At 40.5% G+C, this 21,949-nt stretch overlaps 1 protein-coding gene and 1 non-coding gene across 2 annotated transcripts; one reads left to right on the top strand and one right to left on the bottom strand.

Annotated features, from left to right (window-relative positions):
• Positions 1-636: 636 nt before the first annotated feature.
• Positions 637-709, bottom strand: trnal-caa. Its single transcript has one exon. It is a non-coding gene; the product is annotated as a tRNA-Val (tRNA).
• Positions 710-4,216: 3,507 nt separating this feature from the next.
• LOC105938240 (deoxyribonuclease gamma) lies at positions 4,217-21,222 on the top strand. Its single transcript, XM_021307255.2, has 10 exons — positions 4,217-4,370; positions 9,205-9,290; positions 9,471-9,559; positions 10,394-10,480; positions 11,635-11,747; positions 11,875-11,987; positions 16,624-16,781; positions 16,998-17,094; positions 17,782-17,857; positions 19,192-21,222. Exons 2-10 carry the CDS (start codon positions 9,210-9,212, stop codon positions 19,344-19,346), a joined length of 969 nt encoding a protein of 322 aa, XP_021162930.2. The 5' UTR covers positions 4,217-4,370; positions 9,205-9,209; the 3' UTR covers positions 19,347-21,222.
• The last annotated feature ends 727 nt before the right edge of the window (positions 21,223-21,949 follow it).

Below are 21,949 nucleotides of genomic sequence, written 5' to 3'. Positions count from 1 at the left end.
TGCTAATTAAAAGCCAAATTAATAACACATTGTCTCTTTAAGCTTAAACATAATAGCTTAGAACTGGATCTTACCTGATTTAACTGCATTTTTATGTATCACATCCTGATTTGCTGCCACGTCCTTTTTGCACCATTCGGGTTGTACCTAGACACCTAATTGTTAGTAATGTGGCGTATGAGTAGAATGTAGAAATGGGATGAACGAGTGGAACGTCGGTCCTGGGAGCATCATGCACACCTAGACAGTCTGGGACACAAGGCTGGGACACAAGGTCATCAGATAGCACCCAAGTGGTGACACATTATTTTACTGACAACATGTTAGGAAGTGTACAGCCCTTGCATGGGCGTGTACCTAGACTTCTTTATAATGCTTAAGAAATGATCAGTCGGGGCTCTTGTTACTTTCATTGCTGTTGCATCGTGTTCGATCAGGAGCCCATCAGCGCTGATGTGTCTGTAAACATTTGTCTGATTTTGCTAGATTAAACCAGTTAAAGTTCAGATTTCTGTTTCTTGCGTCATAAATTGGAAAACACTTTAAAGTACAAGTGGGGTCACCCTAGGGGTAAAGAGCTGGGGCAACCCAAGGTGTTTCATCCCCCAACAGGGTGTGGTAACTTTAACAAATTGGTGTTTCCGCCCGGTTTCGAACCGGGGACCTTTCGCGTGTGATGCGAACATGATAACCACTACACTACGGAAACTGGGGGCTCGTCCGGGATATCCCCCTGATGATGTGCCTAAATGGCACATCACCATGATCAATACCCACTTCCCTTTTTTGTTGGTGAATGAGTGTAGTGTGAGACTACAGCTTTAAAGGTAGAATCTGCAATTTTTCCAGAAGTTTCCCAAAGTGAACAACTGCTGCAAGACCGTCTTACCTTGCTCTTCCGCTCCTCAGGGGTATCACGTGAAAAAATCTCCCAAATCCACTCTGGTCTTATTTCTTTCTGCTGAGTCCTTCCTCTTCTTCTAATAAATGTTTGTGGTTTGCTTCATGCGACTCTCAGTCGTGTTCAAAGTCTACGGTGCGAGCAGCAGAGCTACAATGAACGGCTAACACCCAAGCTAACGGTTAAGCTAACAGCTAAGCAAACGTCTAAGCTAACCACTAAGCTAACCGGAAACCAGACCTCTCAACTTTTATCAAAAGTTAAGAGTGAGATTATGCTAATGTGGGGGCAGGGCTTGTTTGGGGGCGGGGCTAACCGGACCCTGGACGAGCCGGTGGAGTCAACTCCATCTCATTTTTATCCTACCAGACAATGAAGTAGACATGTATTACTTGTGTTAAAACAAGAAAGAAACGTATTAATACTTTATTGTTCAGTTAATGGATTAAAAATACCCAATTGTTCAAATAATACTGAATAAAATTAAGTAGTTTTAAGTTATTGACCGAATTATTATACTGTTACACATTCATCTATTGGTTGTTTATCATTGTAAATCTATAACCTGATTGGTGAATCAGGCTGAGTTTCATCAAGCCTTTATTATCAACATTTTCCCCTCAGCAGCAACACTGAAGCACACAGAGGTTCCCGCTGTGTCTTTACGCACGATCCAGCTGCTGATGTCTCCCTCTTTTCAGCGCAATGCACTTCTAGACTGTTACAGTTTATAACCATTATCACCTTTCACAGCGACAGGTTTCTCAGTCAGTCGCCGCGCTGACCAGACAAATCTCTATTGCTCTCGTCAGTGCGCTCTGGGCACTAAATTAAGACTAAAATTATTCATAACTCTGATCACTCTTCCTGCTGCTCTGTTAACACGAACTGCAGCAGGAATTACTGATGGCCACAAGCTGTGAAAGAAGCCGAAACAGCTCAGCAGAAGGCGGAGTTTTGTCGTCCGCAGCCCAGATGGGCTTTGTGATTTTCATGCGTGAGAAATTCCATGTTTGCGTGTGAAATGTCATGTGTTGTGTGTGAGCGTGTGAAGTTAGTGAAATGCGTGTGTCACACGGTCAATGCGTGAGAGTTGAGAGCACTGCCGGAAACATAAACACTAGAAGTGCACATGCGCAGCTAGCAAGAGGAAACTAAGAAGGAACGAGCATTACGTGAGTGCGTCAGAATGATTGGCATGTGGGACAACCAATAGAAATGGCGATACCACCCCCCCACTATCACAAAATTCTGACCAATCCCTCGCAAGACATGCATACTTTGAGGCTTCTTACTTCCTTCGCGCTATCTGTTCCATTGATGAGGGCTTCTTTCATGATTTGATCTGCTGTTAGACCAATGGACAGCAACCTTTATAACCCAGAGGTACTTTAAAATATGTCTAGACCCACATAACTTAACTAAGCGTTTAAAAAAAAAACTAGATTTTGAAGATATAAAAAGCATTTTTGGATTAAATTACAGGATGACATTTTTATATTCAGTTTTCTGTTAGCATGCTGAACGTGTGTAGTGAATGTGGAGAGGAAAACGGCCTTCAACAGATAGGAACCTCCAGCAGAACCAGAACCAGGCTCTGTATGAACAGCCAGCTATCCAGATAAGCTCTAAGCCAGTTTTCAAGTCAAGAGGAAGAAAGAGACTATATGCAGATAATGAGAGAGAAAAGAGAGAGAGCTCATATATGGAAAAGTTGAAATAACATCAAATAATTGGAGAGTAATTGGCAAAAGTTTTTATTTATTAGTTTATTTTGAACAAACAAAATAAAATACAAAAAATTAGCATAGACATGTGCATTTAAATGAATTTGTTTGAAAAAGAAGGTAGAAAATAAAATTGAAAAATTATGATTTACTGGACCTCTCTTACATCTCATCATAAAATCATTCATGTCTCCCCAACCCAGAGAAATCCTTAAAGAATTCCTACAATAATCAAAACTTACAGAGGGAGAGAAAATTGTCATTTGTTTAATTTAATGGTATGTTTTGGAATAAAAAAACATTCAACATTGTACAAAAAGATAATAGGACATCCTTGAATTAAACCATATTTATGGAAAATGAAGAATAAAAACATTTTGTTTGCGTCCAAATGACATATCTGAACCAAAGAAAAGTGTTCCTTGTATCATTTATGCCTTTCGTTGTGGAAATGCTATATAGTTGGAAAATTGGAGGAAAAATGCTAAACCATATATGTTTATTACCTTTGCATTTAAAAATCTTCCTCGGTTCTTTATAACTTCAGCCCAAGGTTGTGAAGAGCCGCTTTGGAGGCCCTACAGAGCCAAAGACTCCTGTGTAAGACCATCTTTCCAAAGGTAGGAGTAATTTTTTGTGCACAATCGGCTTCTTCTTAACGGTATTGTCCCACATATATTTAATCACAAAACAGATAAATGAACGTGAAGAAAAAAAAAATTAACAAGTATCCAAAACTTCGACAACTTTGGACGAGGCATTATTTCTAAAGCCTTTTTAGTCACCAAACACCTACAATTTATGGGCAGATGATGACACCACTGAGCTACAAGAGTGTGTGGTGTGTTGCCAACAAACAAAGGTGACCGGGGGAGAGAAAACAAACCCCGCCCCTGAAGGTATTGTGGGAATTACATGCTGGCCATACAAAAACAAGGTGATTCATTCATGACGGGTCCTCAGATTTTGATCTTCCTGAACCGGTTCAGGTCACCCAAAGTACACTTTGTTTTTGTAGTCATAGTTTTTAGGTAGATTTTACAGTTTTCCATTTCCTCATTCCTCATACATTAATTTATGGTTACTGAGGGCACAAGAGTCCATCACAGCAGCACCGTGGAGATAACAGGGGACTCACGTTACCCTTAAATTTAGAGGAAGTAAAGCTATGCGGCACAAAGCGGTTATATTGCAGCATTTATTGCTTCCAGCGCTGTTTGTGACCTTTGTCCTCATCAGCAACAGGTGTGGGCTGCTACTGCAGGTAGATTACAGGTCTGAGATCATGTTGCATTTGGTCTTTCAGGTTGGTTCTACTTCCTGTTGACGGTTGTGCTTCGTCTGAGTTCAACGCCAGAGCACTAAAACATCCATATAATCTCATATTTATGCTGCCTTTCATTTTCAAAACACAGATCCCGAGAGGAACTAACCTCTTCTCACATGTTGTCCACCAGTTTGAGAGACAAACAGATCCAGCAGCAGGTTTTCAAACAGGAAGGCATTAAAGGGGCTGGATATTTGTTTTGACTTTTTTTTTCTCTTTGTCCTTTCTGAACCTGTGCCATTGGTTGGCTTTCGACCAATCAAACAGCCGGTCTTCAGACTCTAAACATTTCTTTGGTAGTAATCCAGCACTTGCTTAAGAGTGAAGTCTCAAACATCTTGAACAGAAGTCCTCATTTTGTTGGATTTTAACTTTAACTCTTTTTTGGGAGGAGCAGCAGCAGATTTAACTGCAGGTGAGAAATACATTTTTCTGTGTTGTTTTCTTCCTTTCAGCTCTGAATGCCTGAGACGCTTCTCATACCTCGAGACAATGAGCCAACCCTGCTCCTCTTGTTCTCTTAAAGAAAATAGGCTCATTCTTCAGAGAATTACTGAATAACTTTAACGCTAGAAACATCCAATGTGATGCTTTAAAAAAAGGAAAGCTGCAGTTTTTCACCTAATTTATTTAGGATTCTTAATTTAGCAGAAGCCTTCCAGCAAAGCAGCAACAAACGCATGTGTGACACTGATAAAGGGGAGATAGTCTTCAGCCGCCCTCAGGAGGTGGGCGGCCTCTCAGACTTTTCTCCCATAGACACCTAAAACCTAAATATAATCATTTAAAGTTAAGGCGATGCTGAACGTCTGCAATGTCAATACAGTGCAACTGGTTCTGCAGAGTTTTAATAAAAGTCTGATTAGTTAGGTTAGGCCGTTAAAGAACTGCAGTCTGTGTTTTCATTAATGCTACAGTAAAAAGCTGTTTTAGAAAGGGGATTTACACCAAATATGCTCAAGACTTTGACCTTTTTGTACCAGCAAGCAGCCGGAAATTTACTTTTTTATTATTATTACTGAATATACAGATAACGTTAAACTTAAATACAAGCTTAAATTCTCAAACTAATAAACAAGGAATGTTTAAACATTATATGGAAACTTTTCAATGCTTTAAAACCTAACTGAAATATATTTACTAATATGTCGTCAGCCGTATATATATTTAAAAGGAAATACTTTGACTTTAAAGACGCAATTCATCCTAATATTACACTAAACATGATTAAACCTGGGAATTCATACATAAATTTATTTTTTTTAACTTTATTTTTACAAACATACTTCTGACACACATAACTTTTTCTAGCTCTTGTCAGTAATAATTTGCAGCTGCTGGCCAGGGATTAGATGGCTCTGAAATATGACTCTGTCAGTAAGACGCCGGATGTATGGAAAGGGTTTTAAATGTTGTTTTTTTTGCCTGCTCTTTCTCTGCTGACAGTTAAAAGTTCAGTAAGACTGGAGCTGAGGACTAATTTGCAGCGTCATAACTTTAAAATGTATAAATACGTTAAACTTTATCCTGAAAAAATGCTTCACACGCTAAGCAGAGTAAAAACAACCGTCATTAGGCATCCAGCCGTATGTGAGCTAGTCAGAGCATGAAAGGAAGAAAATCTATGGGATCCTGAAGACAATAACACTCAACAGGAGTCAACACCCTGAGTTTAATTAATTAGCCCTCTAATCTGACGGGAAAGTGCTAAATATGCAACCTGTCCCCAAACCAGTTTGGAGACATCTCTGAACTGCTTCTTTTTTTATCCCCCTTTAATCCCGTCATACATGGACTTAGAGTTTCACTCAAAATTTTCCACAGTATTCAATCACTGTAGCTGAAATTTAAAGGTGTTTTCCTGCAGGACGTACCAACAAAATGTCGTTTCCTGAGTCTTGATGCAGCCTCACAGTGGAAAGTTTAGGCCTTTAACTTCTCATACAAAGTGGAAAGTTCCTCCTCAAAACCTGAATCAAATGCTGGTTTAGCATTTCTGGTTACCCCCCCCCCCCCAACCCCCACATGCAGGGACAACTTGGCACAGGTATCTGTTGACCCTATACCCCACCCCCCTATCCCCCTCTTAGGTCTTACTTTACCTTGTTTTTATTGTAATTAAAGAGAAAAACAGAATTTCCATTCCTCTGTGTGCCCTGCATTAATGTTGAATTGCTAAATACAGATCGATTGTTTTAAATAAAGAAGTTTTGGACTTTTGTTAATCCAGAAAAGACACAAAAGAAAATACTACAGGAAAAGATAAAAATAACCAGAGACAACTGCAGCTTCTGTGTCGTGTTCTCTCTTGTTGGGTTTTCCTTTTGCTTAAATACAGGAAGTCTGTTGCATAAGCGTAATTTAAACATCAGTAAAGCTGGCGGAAATTTCCATCTCTTTCTGCTGCTTCTGGTCCAGTTGCCCCTCATTTAATGCTTTCCATATGGAGGCTTTTTATCACTAATCAGTGATAAACTGATAATGAGAATATTGAGGTATTTGCTCTTTGCAATTAATGCATTTCTAAAGCAGTTTTTGGGTAGATTTGATCTTATCATTGTTCCAGCTAATGATCCCAAAAATGTGAATAAAAAAGTCTAATACAATGCCTCCAACATATATTAGCTATATCCTGACTTTTTTGTTTCTTTTTTTTTGTTTACATTCTGAATTTCCCCTGTTGTGGATCAGTAAATTACTTTCTTATCTGTTCTTAATCTTAAGGCGCTCTGAAACAGTTTTCAAGACAGAACTAGTCCCAAACCAACATGTGATCCTACAGTTTAAACTGACTTTAAGGACAAGTGTGTCTGTTTGTCTTGGCCTGCTGCTATCTGCAGCAGCATCGACTGATCACTACAAAAATGTGTTGGAAGATTTCCAAGAATCATGCCACTGCACAAATACTGAGAATTACTGCGTCACTAAAACCAACAAAGACAAACGAAACTTGTTCTTAAGAAGGCAGGAACCCGGTGTCAGTCAGTCAACCCATCCTTTATTTAGGGAGGACCTTTACACACCCAGGTCATGGAAGTGCTTTACACATCCATTGAAAAACAAACAACAAATGGAGAATAAAAACAACAATACAAAAGTATGTAGAAGAAAATAAAAGACTAATAATAAGAACAGTCCGATATTTCTGCTCAACTGGACTGAAATTAGAACTGTTGGGGTTTAAAAGGGATAATACAGGGTATTAGGTTTCCTTACAGACAGAGGAAGACCGTTCCAGAGTCTGGGAGCAACGACAGAAAAGGTTCTGTCTCCTCGGGTCAGCAGACGAGTCCTAGAAGCATCCAGAAGCAACAGTGGTTCTGACCTGGGAACGTTGTTGTGTAAAAGCTCTGTTAGATCTTTAAATCAGTTCTAAAACATGCAGGAAGGAGGAAATGGAGGTAATGAGCTCATGTTGATCGTTACCCGTTAGCAGCCGGGCAGCAGCGTTCTGGACCAGCTGCAGGCGACAAAAAAAGAAAAAATATATATTTTTCTATAATCTGTATTTTTTTTTAGAATAAAGACACAAACTCCATATCTATCAGCTTTTAGCTACTATGAATATTATTACAAGTGGTTCTATAATTGAGGCAAGGCCTTAATTCAGAGGGAGGAGGAATGCAGATCCCTTTTTACTAAGGCTGAACATGCATCGTTTGTCTGTCCGTCCGTTTCTTTATGCGTGGTCACAGGAGGCAGCTGTCGGGTCAGAACCGTGTCCTGCCTGTCTGAGACAAACCAACACACAGAAACCCAGAGACAGGAGATGTTAAGCAGTAACGCTCCTCTGTGTTGTTGCCATGTCGAAAGTCTGAGCCACAGTGAACAAAGAGATTCAGTAAAACATTGGAGCCATAGAGTCACACCTGAGACGCACAGAACTCAGAACCGAGCCAGATCAGAATCAGAAGGCGGGCCTGATCAGTATTTTAACCCTTTGTGAAGCTGCGGCTACCTTGGTTTGATTCACTCTGCAGTACAGACAAAAATGGGAATGCAGCCGTTTTATCTTCCCACATGGTAAAAATAGGTCACTTTAAAAGATTACAAGATAATAAATGCCTTTGTTTTTAAAGGGGATAATTATTGCTGACAATGAAAACTAATCATCTTTGATTTAAAATTAAATGTAATTAAATGTTTTTGAAATCAGCTAAAATTAAAGGAAAAAAATGATGGTGGGAAATAGATTTATGGCTTTCTAATTATGTTAGAAATGTTATGTTTCTTATTATGACAGTTTCCTTAACGGTACTGATTTAAAGAAACACTGGACAGGCTGGTGCTTGATGCCAGACTGATGGAGGTGCTGGTGTGGCACTAACTTAACATGTAGGAGCAGGTCGGTCCCACCTGTTTTCTGTAAGGACGTTCTTTTGAGAAACTGACCCGAAACGACCCAGTTTGGGAGCAAATATAGAAAAATATAGCAAAATATAGAGAAGCTAATGATAAGTCAACATAGACAAGAAGAAAGGAGTCCATTAATCATTAATTAATTAATTAATAATAGACCTAAAACTGGCACCATGTTGATTTTAAATGTTTTTCTGTCAAATCACAAATCTAAAATCACCTGAATCAGACTCACTAAGAGAAACACGCCTTCTTCTTAAAACTGGTCCAAGATGAGGCTGCAAAGATCAACCAGCTGCTCAAGCCGCCTCTGGCTGTCCATAAATCGTCCTGCACAGATGTGACCTCTCATAATCATTTCCCGTGAACCAGTGGAGCCGTGAAGACACCAAAAGCTTTTCATGCCCTCCTGCTGCTTGTTGTAAAGCACTTCCTCTACCTTCTCTCAGAGCTCCTTATGTTTTGTGCACTGTGGGGCAAGTATGTTGTCATTGTTGCAGAAGCTCAGATATTAGATATTTTTGCTCCATTCAGACTTTTAAAAGCTCCTAAATGTCAGGTTTTATGGTTTCCGCAGATTCTGATTAAACATAAGATAGGCTTTATTGATCTCACATTGGAGAAATTCATATGTCACATCGACTTAGTAATACAGAGATTAATTGAAATCTACTAGCACAGGTGCCAAACCACACCTGTTTTCTTTGGCCTTGTGTCTCCTTCAGCCCTCGAGCAAACTAACTGTAAAAGCTCTCACCTTTTATTAGTCACGTCTGCAGTTAAACAAATAACCACTACCAAAAGACAACATGTCCCAGAGTATGTTCAGACACAATGGGCTCATTAAAACGCTAAAAATATATTTTCTGCTCTTTGTTTCCCGCTTTCAGCCACCATGAAAATTGCAGCCTTTAACATTCAGAAGTTTGGACGCAGCAAAGTTTCCGACCCGGAGATTCTGAAGATCCTTGTTAAGGTAAAAACTTTAGCCAGATAACGAAAGTTACACCTGTAGGTTTGGTAAAAATGGGTTTAAATAAAATATTTGTTTTTACTCTGTGGCTGGAGCAGTGATTTTAATTACTGATTTATCAAGATGTTAACCTGAGTCTATGACCCGATGTATCACACAGATGCGATTTTCCGTCTCTTTCAGATTATTTCCCGTTATGACATCATCGTGATCCTGGAGGTGGTGGACGTTACGGGGGAATCAGTGGAAACTCTGATGAAAGAACTCAACAAGTTAGTAAAGGCAAACACAAACATTTGAAACTTTGCAGAAACACGTTGAACTGAATCCAGAGGTTTATGTCCACTCGTCAACTTTATGAATACCATGTTAATTTGGATGGATACAAGACAGACAAATGTGGTGGCCTTTAAAGGTGCCATGACATCATCGTATAAACCATTTCATGTAGTTGGTATGGCTGCATGTTCTCCAAAGAATTTCACTTAAAAAAAAAAATAATGTCAGCTTGTTGTTTTGTCAAGCCCAATATCGCTAGCATTAAAATTTGGCTAAAATTACCGAAGCAAGTTGCATTTCGATCATATTCTTTCTGCATGCATAAACATGATTCTGGCTGGATATTTCTTGTCAGAATTAGTTGTTTATTTAGAATAATTGGTTTCCTGGCAGCTGCATGGTTGGACAGACGGTAGCAAGAAGGTCCGGTGGTCAAATTCCAGCCTGTGTGGAGATTAGATATACTCTCTCTGTATGCCTGGGTTCTGTCTGGGTAATCCAACTTCCTCTCACAGTCCGAAACATGGCTGTTAGGTTAATTGGCCTCTCTAAATTCCCATTAGGCTAAAGTGTGCAAGTTGGATTGTTGCACTTTGATGGGCTGGTGCTCTGTCCAAGACGTACCCAACCTCTCACCCAATTACCACAGGAGATGGCTAGTCCAATAACTCTAACCCATCCAGCCTGCATGGGTTAGAGTTAGGGATTTACCCAAACCAAAAATGATCATTATAGCTGAGGTTGAGCCTCAAACTTCATGTGAATCTGCTTTATGCTCTTCTCTGAAAGAAAGTTTTATAACAGTAACACTTTGTGTGTCTGCTCAGATCCAACCGGAAACATCACTACACTCTGAAAATCAGCACTCGCCTGGGCCGGACACGCTACAAGGAGCAGTTCATGTTCCTGTACAGGTGAGAGTTCAATCAATCAATAAACCAACCAACCAACCAACCAACCAACCAACCAACCAACCAACCAATCAATCAATCATTGGACAATTTAGTTCATCTCTACTGTCTGTAGGGAAGTGTTTAAATCTGACTGACAGATGGAGACATGCTCATGGGTTTGTTCAAACTGAAAACATTTAACTCAACTACTGATTTCAGATAAAATAGCTGCTTTTTCATGCTTTTCTAGTTTTCTAAGCTGTCAACTCAGCAAAAATGAGGGAAAGGTCAATCACAAGCAGGAAACTGCCAGGTGTACTTTCCATGGAATCACATTAGTGGGAGCTCTGCCCAACCTTTCCTTGATTGCCTCGTTGACATCAGGAATTGGTTGGCAAAGAAAACCTCTGGTACTCCCTCCTCTCCCCCTCACCATCCTCAACAATACTGCGTCTGCTGTGGATCACTGTCTCTCTGATGAACACTTAACAGCCTGAGTATTCAAGTTCTTGTTTATGCCAATAAAGCAGATTCTGACTCTGAATTTTCAAAACTTCGATGTACATGACTGAAGTCAGCTGGTTCAGGGCCTTCTAAGCCTCCTAAAAAAAACCTTACACTTTACTCCGCGTTGTCCCATAAAAAGTCCCTTAAACTAACTTGGGAAGGAAAATGGCTTCCACCCTGTAACTTAGCATTATAGCCTCTGAGGTAAAGTAATAAACTTCGTGGTAAAATCCTGCTTTTTTCCATTTACAGCATTTGTCAGAACTCAGATCTGTTCTTTCCTAAATCAACCAGAAGACATTGATCTGTGATTTTATTACTTCTCTCCTTGATTATTACAACGCTCTCTGTTGATATCAATGAGGCAACCATTGCTCTCCTATAACTAGTGCAAAACACCACCGCTCCATTTTTAACCAATTACACTAACTTCGCTTTCCTGTCATGGGCTTCCTGTTTATTGATGAATTAATTTTAAAATCACCTGATTTGTTTTTAAGTCTCTTAATAATATTGCTCCATTTAATAGACCATCTCATTCTCTTAGATCGGTGCTTTCAAAGTCGAGATGTAAATGGAGTTATTTCAACACTGTACAGCGCTCTGGACAGCCTTATTGTTGTTCTTAAACAGCTTTATGAATAAAGTGATGTGGTTTGTGGATGCAGGGACGACCTGGTTGACCTGGTGGGCTCCTACCAGTTCGATGATGAGAAGACTGAAGGACTGGATGTCTTTGCCAGGGATCCGTATATCCTTCGATTCAGGTGCCTGAACACAGGTGAGAGATGGCTTGTGGTTACAATTGTCCTTTCAATATTTAAGGTCAACTAGGACTATGGTATTCAACCCCCAGAAATGATTATAGTTGAATCTAAAATCTTATATCTGTCTGATTGTCCTCACAGTTCTGAAAGATCTGGTGATGATCCCAGTTCACACCAAACCAGATGACTCGGAGAAGGAGCTAGACGAACTCTACGACCTCTTTGTTCACGTCAGGGATAAGTGGAGGACAGACGTAAGGACTCAAACCAGACAAAAACATTTCTCTACGTACTTATTAGCTCAGATACATCATCATAATCAATTTACCATCTAATTGAAATATCTCCTGCAGACCCGCACAGATTAATCAATAACCCGTCTTTATTGATTCTAAACAACAAAATATAAAGAAGGAGAAATGAATTAGCTAATTTAAGTGAATCAGCAATAAAGAGTCACAAGTAAAAAAATAAAATCAGAATCGCCATAACAAACAAACAAACATCACAAACATTTCAGGGGGAGACGATTTACTGAAGCCTTGCTGCCAAGGTCACCACACGGTGCCCACATGGCGCTGCCATTACTCTGTGAAAAGATAGAGGCCACAAAAAAAGGAAGGTGGGAGGGAAAAAACATAACTCATACTTTATCCTATAACAAGATACAGTTTGAGATATCAAAAACCTCTTGCACAAAAAGCACAAATAGACGAGACACATTTAGCAGAAGGTAAACATTTGAGACTAGTCGCGTATAAGTTCATCGGTTTTATGAGCATCAGTTATGTGTGTCTGTTTGGGTGAAAGTGTTTATATTTCCCCGAACACTCTCCAGAAGCCATTGTCTGGCCAACAGTTCAGAAAAGCATCCACAGATGTCAGCGGGGGAGGAGGGAGCGGGGGGAGTTCTGAGCATTCTCCGCCATAACAATCCAGGAGTGATTAGATAGAGAGGGCATAATCCAAATATGTTATTTGTTATCAGGGCAAGCTGCACTGCATTTCCTGTCAGCTTTAAGTCTTTTGCTGGCTCCAAATGGTAAATCCAATTTTTCAAATTGTTGGGCTTTTCCGTGCTTCACTTCCAGAGTTTATCCCATCACCCCCTTGAGTTCAACCACTGAAGCCAGTCTGCGTACCACCACATCCAGCTTTTCGGCTCTGCTCCTTCACCTTCCAGAACTGTCCGTTCACCTCCTTAGTGAGCGCGTCATTTGCAGCCGGCAGCCTGATCAAGGCCAAATGGCTACCGACATCCGCTGTATTTGCTGATACATCAAAAATCCACAAAAACCAATAAGTATAAATCCAAGTATCCTTAATCAAAATGTAAAAGTTTCAAACGTCCAGGAATGACAAAGTCGAAAGACACACCGTTTTCTATCCAAGAATTTATGGTGTATCTCACAAAATGAGTCAAATCAGGACCGGACAGGTCCCCCTTTCGTTGCCTACCCATCGAAAAACATTTATCAGTAGTATTGAGAGACCAGCTTACCAGATCCATGTTTTTCAGAGTTCGGTTGATATGAAGAAAGTGCTCAGAAAGACAAGACATAGCAAAGCAGGAGAGAGGGATGGGTGGGGGGTGAAAGCTGCAGAGGAGAGAAAGACACGACTGCCTGGAAGAGAGACAGAACAGACTGTCTGTAAAAAGGCAACAAAATAAAAATAATTACATACACTTCTGCCCTAAAGGGGTCAAAGCGTTCTGTGTCCTGTCTTGGACCCGTCCCAAGCCCGGATAAATGCATCAGGAAGGGCGTCCAGCGTAAAACTTTTGCCAAATTTACCACAGCGAGTCAAGAAGATGACTCTGTGGAAACCCCAGAAAGGGAAAGGCTGAAAGAAGATATATAAAGTTAAATACAATGTTGCAAAGTTAAAGATTATTTTAATGTGTCCCAGCTCCATCTTCAACAGGCGAACCTATTTAACACCTCCCAGGCTGGTGCCTATCTCCAGCAATCACTGGGCGAGAGGCAGGGTTCACCCTGGACTGATCATCTGTCCATCACAGGGGAGACAGCAAGACACACACATCCACACCAAAGCGCAATTTAGAGAGACCAATAGTCCAATAATCCTATTTTTGGACTGTGGGAGGAAGCTGGAGTCCCCAGACATGCACACGGAGAACATGCAGAAAGACCCCAGGCTGGGATTTAAGCTCTTGCTGCACGGCAACGGTTATCAAAAATAAGCATTTTGTTCCAGTGCCTGGGCTCAGCCTTAGAAATCATTGAAGGTATCATTAGAAGGAGGTATCCAAGTCAGAAGGAGACCTTCCTGGAGAGACCGTTTGACCCTTCGGTTCTGGGAACACCTCAGGTGTCCTCAGGAGGAGCTGGAGAAAGCTGTAGGGAAGACGGATTCTTTCCATTTCCAAGCAACTGCTATGTGGTCCACCTGTAAAAGGCTTTTATTTCAGCGGGTTTAAGTAGAAACTAGCTTTTAATGCATTGAAAGATAGACATCATTTGGTATATTCTGCTCAGTCGGAGACAGAGAAAAAGCCAAAAACAAATACGACAAACTGGGCCCAAAAATAAAGTAAAGCAGCTGAATGTGTTCTGCTTACTTTAGAGATCCCAGTATCGGTCCTATGTTTGTTCTTTCAGGAACACAGCAATAAAACATTTTTATTTGGTCTATTTAGAGCTGGTGAATTTCTTTCCTAATCCTATCGCTCCTGTGGGGGTTTCGTCACAGTAGGAGGGAGTTAAAGTAAAGTTTGCCATATTTTCCACCTTAAAGTTCAGAACATACATTCATCATTACTATTAATGGCATAATAATTCAGGGCCTTTAATTGGTTATTCAGGCAGTTCTTTTCCATGGATTAAAGAATTAGAAAGCAAATTTTTACACTCATTTTATAAACCAAGAATGAGGTTGACACGTGTGTTTTTGTGGTGTATTTTCTCTAATCTTACAGGATATTTGAAAGCTCATTTATATTGGTTGGTTTCCTGGCGTCAGTCATGCTTTCATAGTCTGCAAATTTTACACAGCTTAATGTTTTCCTGCTTTTGTTCATCCAAGAACCTATTTGGAGGTGTGCTTTTCCTTATTGTCCCACTGGATCACCCATTTTTGTCCCAGCTTTAATCATCTAGCTACTGAATTAAATTTAGGAACTCTGAGGTAGTCCTCTTTGTCCATTTTTCCATTTATCTTGGCAGTGCCACTAGTAGTGAAAGAGCCCCACTGCTCAATGCTGCCACTACCAGGATTGACTTCTGAAGGAGGGTGTGGTTGCTTCTCCTATTCAACGTCTACATGCTCCCCTAGGCTCAGATTATATTAAAAAACAAGATCAGATTCCATAACTATGCGGACGACACACAACTATACATTACAATGTCACTAGGTGACCATAAAGATATTACAGCATTAGCTAGATGCATAGAACAAATCAATACATGGATGTGCCATAATTGTCTTCAGCTGAATAGACACAAAACTGAAGTAATAATTTTTGGTCCAAAGAAGGGTTGATCCCAAGTTAGCACATAACTTCAGTTTCTACAGCTATAAACCACAGATTGATCTCTATGGGTTCCTTTGATCGGCTCCACCACCTGGTGGGAGTGGGGGGCTGTGGGATGTGTCTTGTGGGGTGTGATGGTTGAGGGGGGTGCCTGGTTCTTGGGGGTCTGGGGAGTGCCCAAAGTGGGGTGTCTGGTGGATCCGGCACCAGGGTTTGTTGCCCCCACTGGGGTGGGGCTTTGGGAGCCTCGGGGTGATCTCCGGGGCCGCTTGCGATGCTCTTGGTGGGGTCTAAGCCAGTGGACATCTAACAAGCCTGGTAGCTGTGCTGCTCCTGGGTGGGTCTGGGATTGGTCCAGAGCTCGAGGTTCCTTGGGTGTGTCTCCTTTGGCGAGTGTCCTGGCAGGACTTTGGGGGTTTGGGTCCTATGGAGTATGTCACTGGGGGTTTGGGCCGGTTTATGCCGGGTGTCTGGCCCTACCCAGGGTATCTGGGGCCCTGGCAGGTATATGGCCTGTCAAGTTGGAGGGGTGTATGGACATTAACATGTAGTGGCAGATGCTCTCCCCTTGAGGTAGTGCATTCTGCTGGTGTGGTATGGGCAGGAGAGGGGGTGGGGTGAACCCAGCCTGGGTGTCTATCGATTTATGTGATGTGGGAGTTGTTTGAATGTTGGTGTTGTGATGGGTTTAGTATAAGTTTTCTTTCATCGGTATGGGGGGCATGCCCCCTCTCCTGGGACATCTCAGGTCTCCAGTAAGTGTGGAGCCCACGGGCTTGTCGCTGCAGCTCCCGGGGGCTTCAGCGTTGTGACTGTTGGGGGGTCTCCTGGGGCTCCTTTCTGCTCCTTCCTGGGATTGGTCCCTCTTGGGCACCTTTGTTCTGGGGTTCCTTTCGGGCGTCTGGGGTTCTGGTTTCCCCGATGTCTGCCTCAGCCCTCTGGGGGGGCGGGTCAAACATGGAGAAGCAGCATTTAGTTCCTGTGTTTCACAAATCTGGAACAAAGTTATTTTAAATCAAGGTTTAAAACACATTTGTTTAGGATTGCCTTCAACTGTTCTACTTAAACTGTTAACTGAAACATCGTAAGTTAAAGTTTGTAGTCCAACGATTTTTAAAATCATTCATATTTGCTTTTAGTTTCCATTTTCCTATGTTTTATTTTGTTAAATTTTTCTACATTTTATTCCAACAATGTTTTTGACTTGCTTTTGTTTTAGTCATATGAAGCACTTTTCATTGTTCTTGTACTGAAATGTGCTGCACAAATAAACTTGCCTAGCCTGTTTCCCATGGTTGTAAACGGGACGTAAAGTTTTAGATCCGTCACTGAGAGTGGATCAAATTGCAACAGAGTCCAGAAACTAGCTAAGATTTTCTGTCTGTCTGCCACAGAACGTGATGATCCTGGGCGACTTCAATGCCGACGGCGCGTACGTTTCCAAGAAGGAAATGAAGATCATCCGAATCCGCAGCGACAAGAACTTTCACTGGCTTATCGGAGATGATGTGGACACCACTGCGAGCACAGAAAACACCCACACATACGACAGGTAGATATCAACCATCCAGCTTCACATGATAAACCATAAAAACAACGATAATTCATAAAGCTTCAACATTTAAACACAGGCTATGATTATAAATACTAATGCAGAATATGTGGTTTTGTCCTTTTGGTTGAGCTCTGCTCTCTCTGAGAAGGTGTGAGCAATGAGAGTGAGTAGAGGCCTTTGCTTGGTTTAATCTTCTCTTATGTCCTCATTCAGGATTGTTGTTTACGGAGACGACATGCTTCAGGCTGTTGTTCCAAACTCTGCTAAAACCTTCAACTTCCAGAAGGCCTACAAGCTCTCCGACGAGAAGGTCTGTTGTTATTTTCACAAGTCACAGCGAAGCTTCCTGTTAGTTCTGAAAATATATTCTCTGATTTAAATTACACAGGATGGGCTTTCAGTTACGCCTTCAGAATGAGATAAAACTGAGCTAAGAACCTTTTACTGGTCAGGAATATGAGGTTGGAACCGTGGCTCATACAAATGGCATATTTTCACCGGTTACTATAATTTTATACAAATAACAGATAAACTGCTGAAATTATAATCTAGATATTTTATTGACGATCATGGAGCTAAAGTTATATATCCATCACTTATACATGAAAGGTTGCAGGCAGGCTGGTGCCTATCTCTGTCTGTCATTGGACGTGAGGCAGAGTCCACCCTGGACAGGTCGCCAGTCCTTCACTGGCCAACACAGAGACAATCAATAATGGACACACATGCTCACACCAAAAGGCAATTTAGAGAGCCAAACTAATTCAACAGTCATGTTTTTGGACTGTGGATGGAGATTGGAGTACCTGGAGAGAACCCACCCTATCCTTAAGGAGAACATGCAGACTCCATGCGCCACCTTGGCAGCCCTGCGATATAATTAATTGTCAATAATTGCATTTTTCCTGCTGATATTTGTGTTTATCCAGAATTACATCAGGCTCAGAAGTTTAAATAATCTTAACATTAATCTTTCATTATTTCTTAATTGCTTTAGGCTCTGAGAGTGAGTGATCATTATCCAGTGGAGGTGGAGCTGAAGTCTCTGGTTGCAGTAGATGATGGAGACGTTGGTAAGCTATAATAATAATAATAATAATAATAATAATAATAATAATAATAAAGGAGTCCTTATTTTGAATATATTCAAAAGAGCTTATGTAATACTTAGTATGCAATTACTTAATAGGGATTTTAAAACTTCTCATTAAGATATTTTAATAATTGTACATCTTTCGTTGGCCTAATCTGATTGTGAAGTCTTAAGAAAATTAAAAAAACTAAAGCCACGTTCAGAGAAAATGTACAAGACGAGCACGTCCCCTTCTTGCCTTCTTGGTGAGACTTTTATGAGGACTGAGTAATGGGGGGGTTGAAGTCCACACAGATGACATTTGCTAATTGTAGTCAAAAAGCCTGACAACAATGATTTTTTCCTGTATTTGTGCATTATGATGACAATGTTCACACATGCATGCAACTGATTTAAGAAGCAAGTCACTGCAGCTTTCACTGCGTTCTGGATGACCGGCTGCCATATTGGATTCTGAGGGTCAGATTGCTTTGCTGCCCCTCATTTTCCAAGTCACAGTTTTCCAGTAAATATTTCTGACTTTGAGTCTGGAAGGTGAAACTAGAAAGCAAGAATAAAACCAGGGTTGCAAGTACTGAAGAGGGGATGAACTTTAGCACGTTGGCTTTATTTATGTAAGGAAAATGTCTGCAGGATGTGACCGGCTACAGTGGTCAACGAGGGACATAACCTGGGTCTGTCTTGTAAAAAGGCCTTTTAATAACAATGTAATTTTCTGTAAAAATATTTTTATTAGCCTCATAATATTTTATGCAATATTAAAGCCTAGTTACGTTGGTCCTCCCAGTATCAGAGGCAGGGGAGAACTGCAGTTAAACGACATGTTCAAGATTAATTAGTTAATGTATGGATGCATAAAATGCATAAATCTAATCTTTGCAATTTATTTAATAAGATATATGGCATGGCTTTTAATGTATATACCTGAAAATTACAAAAAGAGAGCAGTAGAAAGTCAGTTGAGCTCTGAATCTTTAAGTTTGTGCAAAGGTGAGTCCTTCTTCCAGACTTTAGCTGCACCTTTGTCTCCGCTATTAATCTTTAAAAGTTAACCAAAATAAATAATGCAGGAATCTAGAAAATTATCTTGAAATCATTCATGTGAGGATCTCAAAGCTTTGTGATCCTGACATAAAGGAGATCACATAGAGGAGCTTGTTGCTTGTGACTTTTTCTTTAGGTAATGCTGGTGGCTGCTTTGTTTTGTTTTGCTGGAGGAAAGGAAGAGAGAGTGTAATTATCTCCAAAAATCAGATTCACTTACCCGTATGGATGTTGCTGTGTGATTAAGTGACATATTTACTTCCACTGCAGGGCTGACAGATTATACGGGAGGGCTCAAGACAGGTGGAGATAAGGATCTAGTCGAGCTGAAGAGAGGAAATCTGCTCCTGGAAAGAGAGAAGCTGAACCTGGAGATCCAGATCCTCCGGCTGAAGGTCGCCAAGATGAGTAGAGATGCAGTTTGATCTGAGGAGGGCCAGAACCACGTGAAAAGCACTCAACATAACCATAAACTACAAAAATACTGGTGACCTAGCTGCACAGTTTGTGCTGCTAGTTATCCGTACAAGGTTCATCTCAAACTGAACACTGAAAGAACTGGTCCGGATCAATCAGAATCAACTCTGATTTGATTTGACAAGCAAGCAGAAACTAAATGAACACTTCACGTTCTCCGGAGACAGATACCGTTTAACCCTGGCTGGTGTGTGTCTGAGTGTGTCTCAATGCAGGAATCCTGCCTGGTTGGTCAGGTTCCCTGGAAATCACATCATACTGCGGAGGTTCGTTTTAAATTTGAATTACGCCGCCAGCACAAACACGAGTTTCTGGGAAAGAACAACATGAGGGCTGCCAAATTAAAAGTGAAAGTGCTCAAGCTAAAACACTCCACCAGTTAACAGACAATCAGGTTTGATTATCTTATATCAGAGCATGTAACTCAAGAAGCACACGTTTGATCAACAACATCCTCTCAGAAGCTTTTGTCAAGATTATCTCTTAAAAACAACAAAGATTTGTAAAGATATGGTTAAAAAAACAGCAACAGGGAACAAAATCTAAAACTTGATAACTTGAGAGAAATCTGATTAAAGATGAATTATCTCGTACAGACCTCTTCTAGTATAAGGCCTCCTTTAACTTTGGATTTTAAGGCACTGACACGACTTCTATAATCGGTCAATCTGGAAAGACAAACTCCAGTTTGAAATCCATGTGACGATGCGGTGGCCTCCCTACGGCAGTAGCTTGGAAAGTAACGTTAAATTTGGGACGTGCTAAAAGGACAGAGGCATAGTAATTGCTGTTACTCCCACAACCTGTGTGAACATTTCAACAATGAAGTCGGGGGAATCATGCACTGAAAATCAAAGATCTGCGTATTTTCACCACCCACTGTGAGACGATCAAACCAAGGCTCTGAAATTGGTTTTACTTGTCCTGTTTCTTTATTGTTATATACACCATATGGGCCAGTGCCCAAGCGCCCTCCCACCCCCAGATCAAGTCACAACAGACCCATCAGAGCGAGTAATGTAAAACTGGTGAGTAGTAGGAGAATGTAGCAGAGTGAGGGAAATGGGTCATTATGGTGGTGGTTAAACACCACAAACTCAACACTGAAGTTTTGCGTTAGGGAAGCTCTAACAAGCGTCAGGAGGAGCGCGATGCATTCTTGACTAAACCCAAACGGGCTAGAGAGATCATCAGAACTAGTCAGGTGTAAATGGGTGCTAATAAATAATTAGCTTTACCACGCATTCTTGTGAAGCCCTAATAAACCTTTAATAGTATCAGTTGAGAAACTACATGTGCAGCTTACACATAATGATAATCTGTATTTTTATTATTTACATAATTTTAGAAAGATTTACATGGTGACAGTTAATTGTTATTAAAACTGAAACCACATGACCGATTCTGTTCAAATTTCCAAATGCTGGGCACAAACCAGCAACACATGAGCAATCCAGACAGAGGTCAGCACCACACTTTGTTTTGTTAGATGACATTCATTTTTTATGACTGCAGGGATTTAAAAAAATGCCTTTAAGTTTGTATTTCAACAGATGACTGAATTCAGATGTTTTATTTTTGCTTCACACAGGGTGAAATATAGCAACTGTGTTTTTGTTTCTGACAGGATTGATGAGCTAATGTTTTAGTATCGCAATAATTATTAATGATGCTTAAAAAAAATAATTGTGTGTAATTCTTTTACCTCAGGATTTTTTTGGCTGCTCTTGTTGTCATGTCACCAATATGTTTTGTACAGAAGTTGCTTTAACCATATTTTATGAATAAACTGATTTGCAATAAACACTGAAAACAGCAGCTGTCTGAAATATTCCTGCTGTGTGTTTTTGAAGACAATCGTTCTTTAGCTTTTCCATCAACAGGTGTCCACACACGACTCCACCTCCTGGTAAAATCATTGGAAAAAGCAACAATGTAAAACAGCCAGAAGTGGAAATGGTTATAATTTTTTGTATTTATTTTCCCAAACAGCTGGATTTTATTGAAAGTTTGAATAAATTGTGAACTGATGCAGTTAGTTTGCTTTCTCCAGTTTGATAGAGTTAGCGGCTAGACAGCATGATGCCTTGTAAAGGAATCATCCATTTGGGACTAGCGCTGGACGATAATTCAATAACGATATATATCGATCAATAAACGTATATCGATGATAGAAAAAAAATTCAATAGAACAACAGTTTTCCTTCCATATGTATTCATAGCCATGTAAGTTAATATTACATCATTACATCCTCCCAACCAATCACAACGCAGACCCATTAAGCTCTGCCCCCTTCAAAGAGTTCTGAGAGCACGGGTCCTTTTTTCAAGACTTACTGTTTTAGTCAAAAGTTGTTTGAATAAAGAGTTGTGATTGAATTCAATGCTTGTGTGTTTTGTATCTAAAAATAGGTTGCTAAGCAACAGCATAAAATGGCCACGGCTGCCTTGAAATATGTTTTGAATCTTCTGGGTTTCCTTTAGATTGGAAACTTTTTGACCAATCAGTCTGGAGGATTTGACTGAACTGACTTTGTAAAAGGCCTTGAGA

Source organism: Fundulus heteroclitus, chromosome 20 (assembly GCF_011125445.2).
Source record: "Fundulus heteroclitus isolate FHET01 chromosome 20, MU-UCD_Fhet_4.1, whole genome shotgun sequence".
Classification (NCBI taxonomy): Eukaryota; Metazoa; Chordata; class Actinopteri; order Cyprinodontiformes; family Fundulidae; genus Fundulus; species Fundulus heteroclitus.
This window is presented reverse-complemented; position numbering and strand designations above follow the sequence as displayed.

Bases quoted from the DNA above. Each gene is read 5' to 3' on its own strand.
- LOC105938240 (XM_021307255.2), top strand. From the start codon at position 9,210: ATGAAAATTGCAGCCTTTAACATTCAGAAGTTTGGACGCAGCAAAGTT. The intron at 9,560-10,393 runs GTTAGTAAAGGC...GTGTCTGCTCAG, and splicing joins CTGATGAAAGAACTCAACAA to ATCCAACCGGAAACATCACT. The intron at 10,481-11,634 runs GTGAGAGTTCAA...TTGTGGATGCAG, and splicing joins CAGTTCATGTTCCTGTACAG to GGACGACCTGGTTGACCTGG.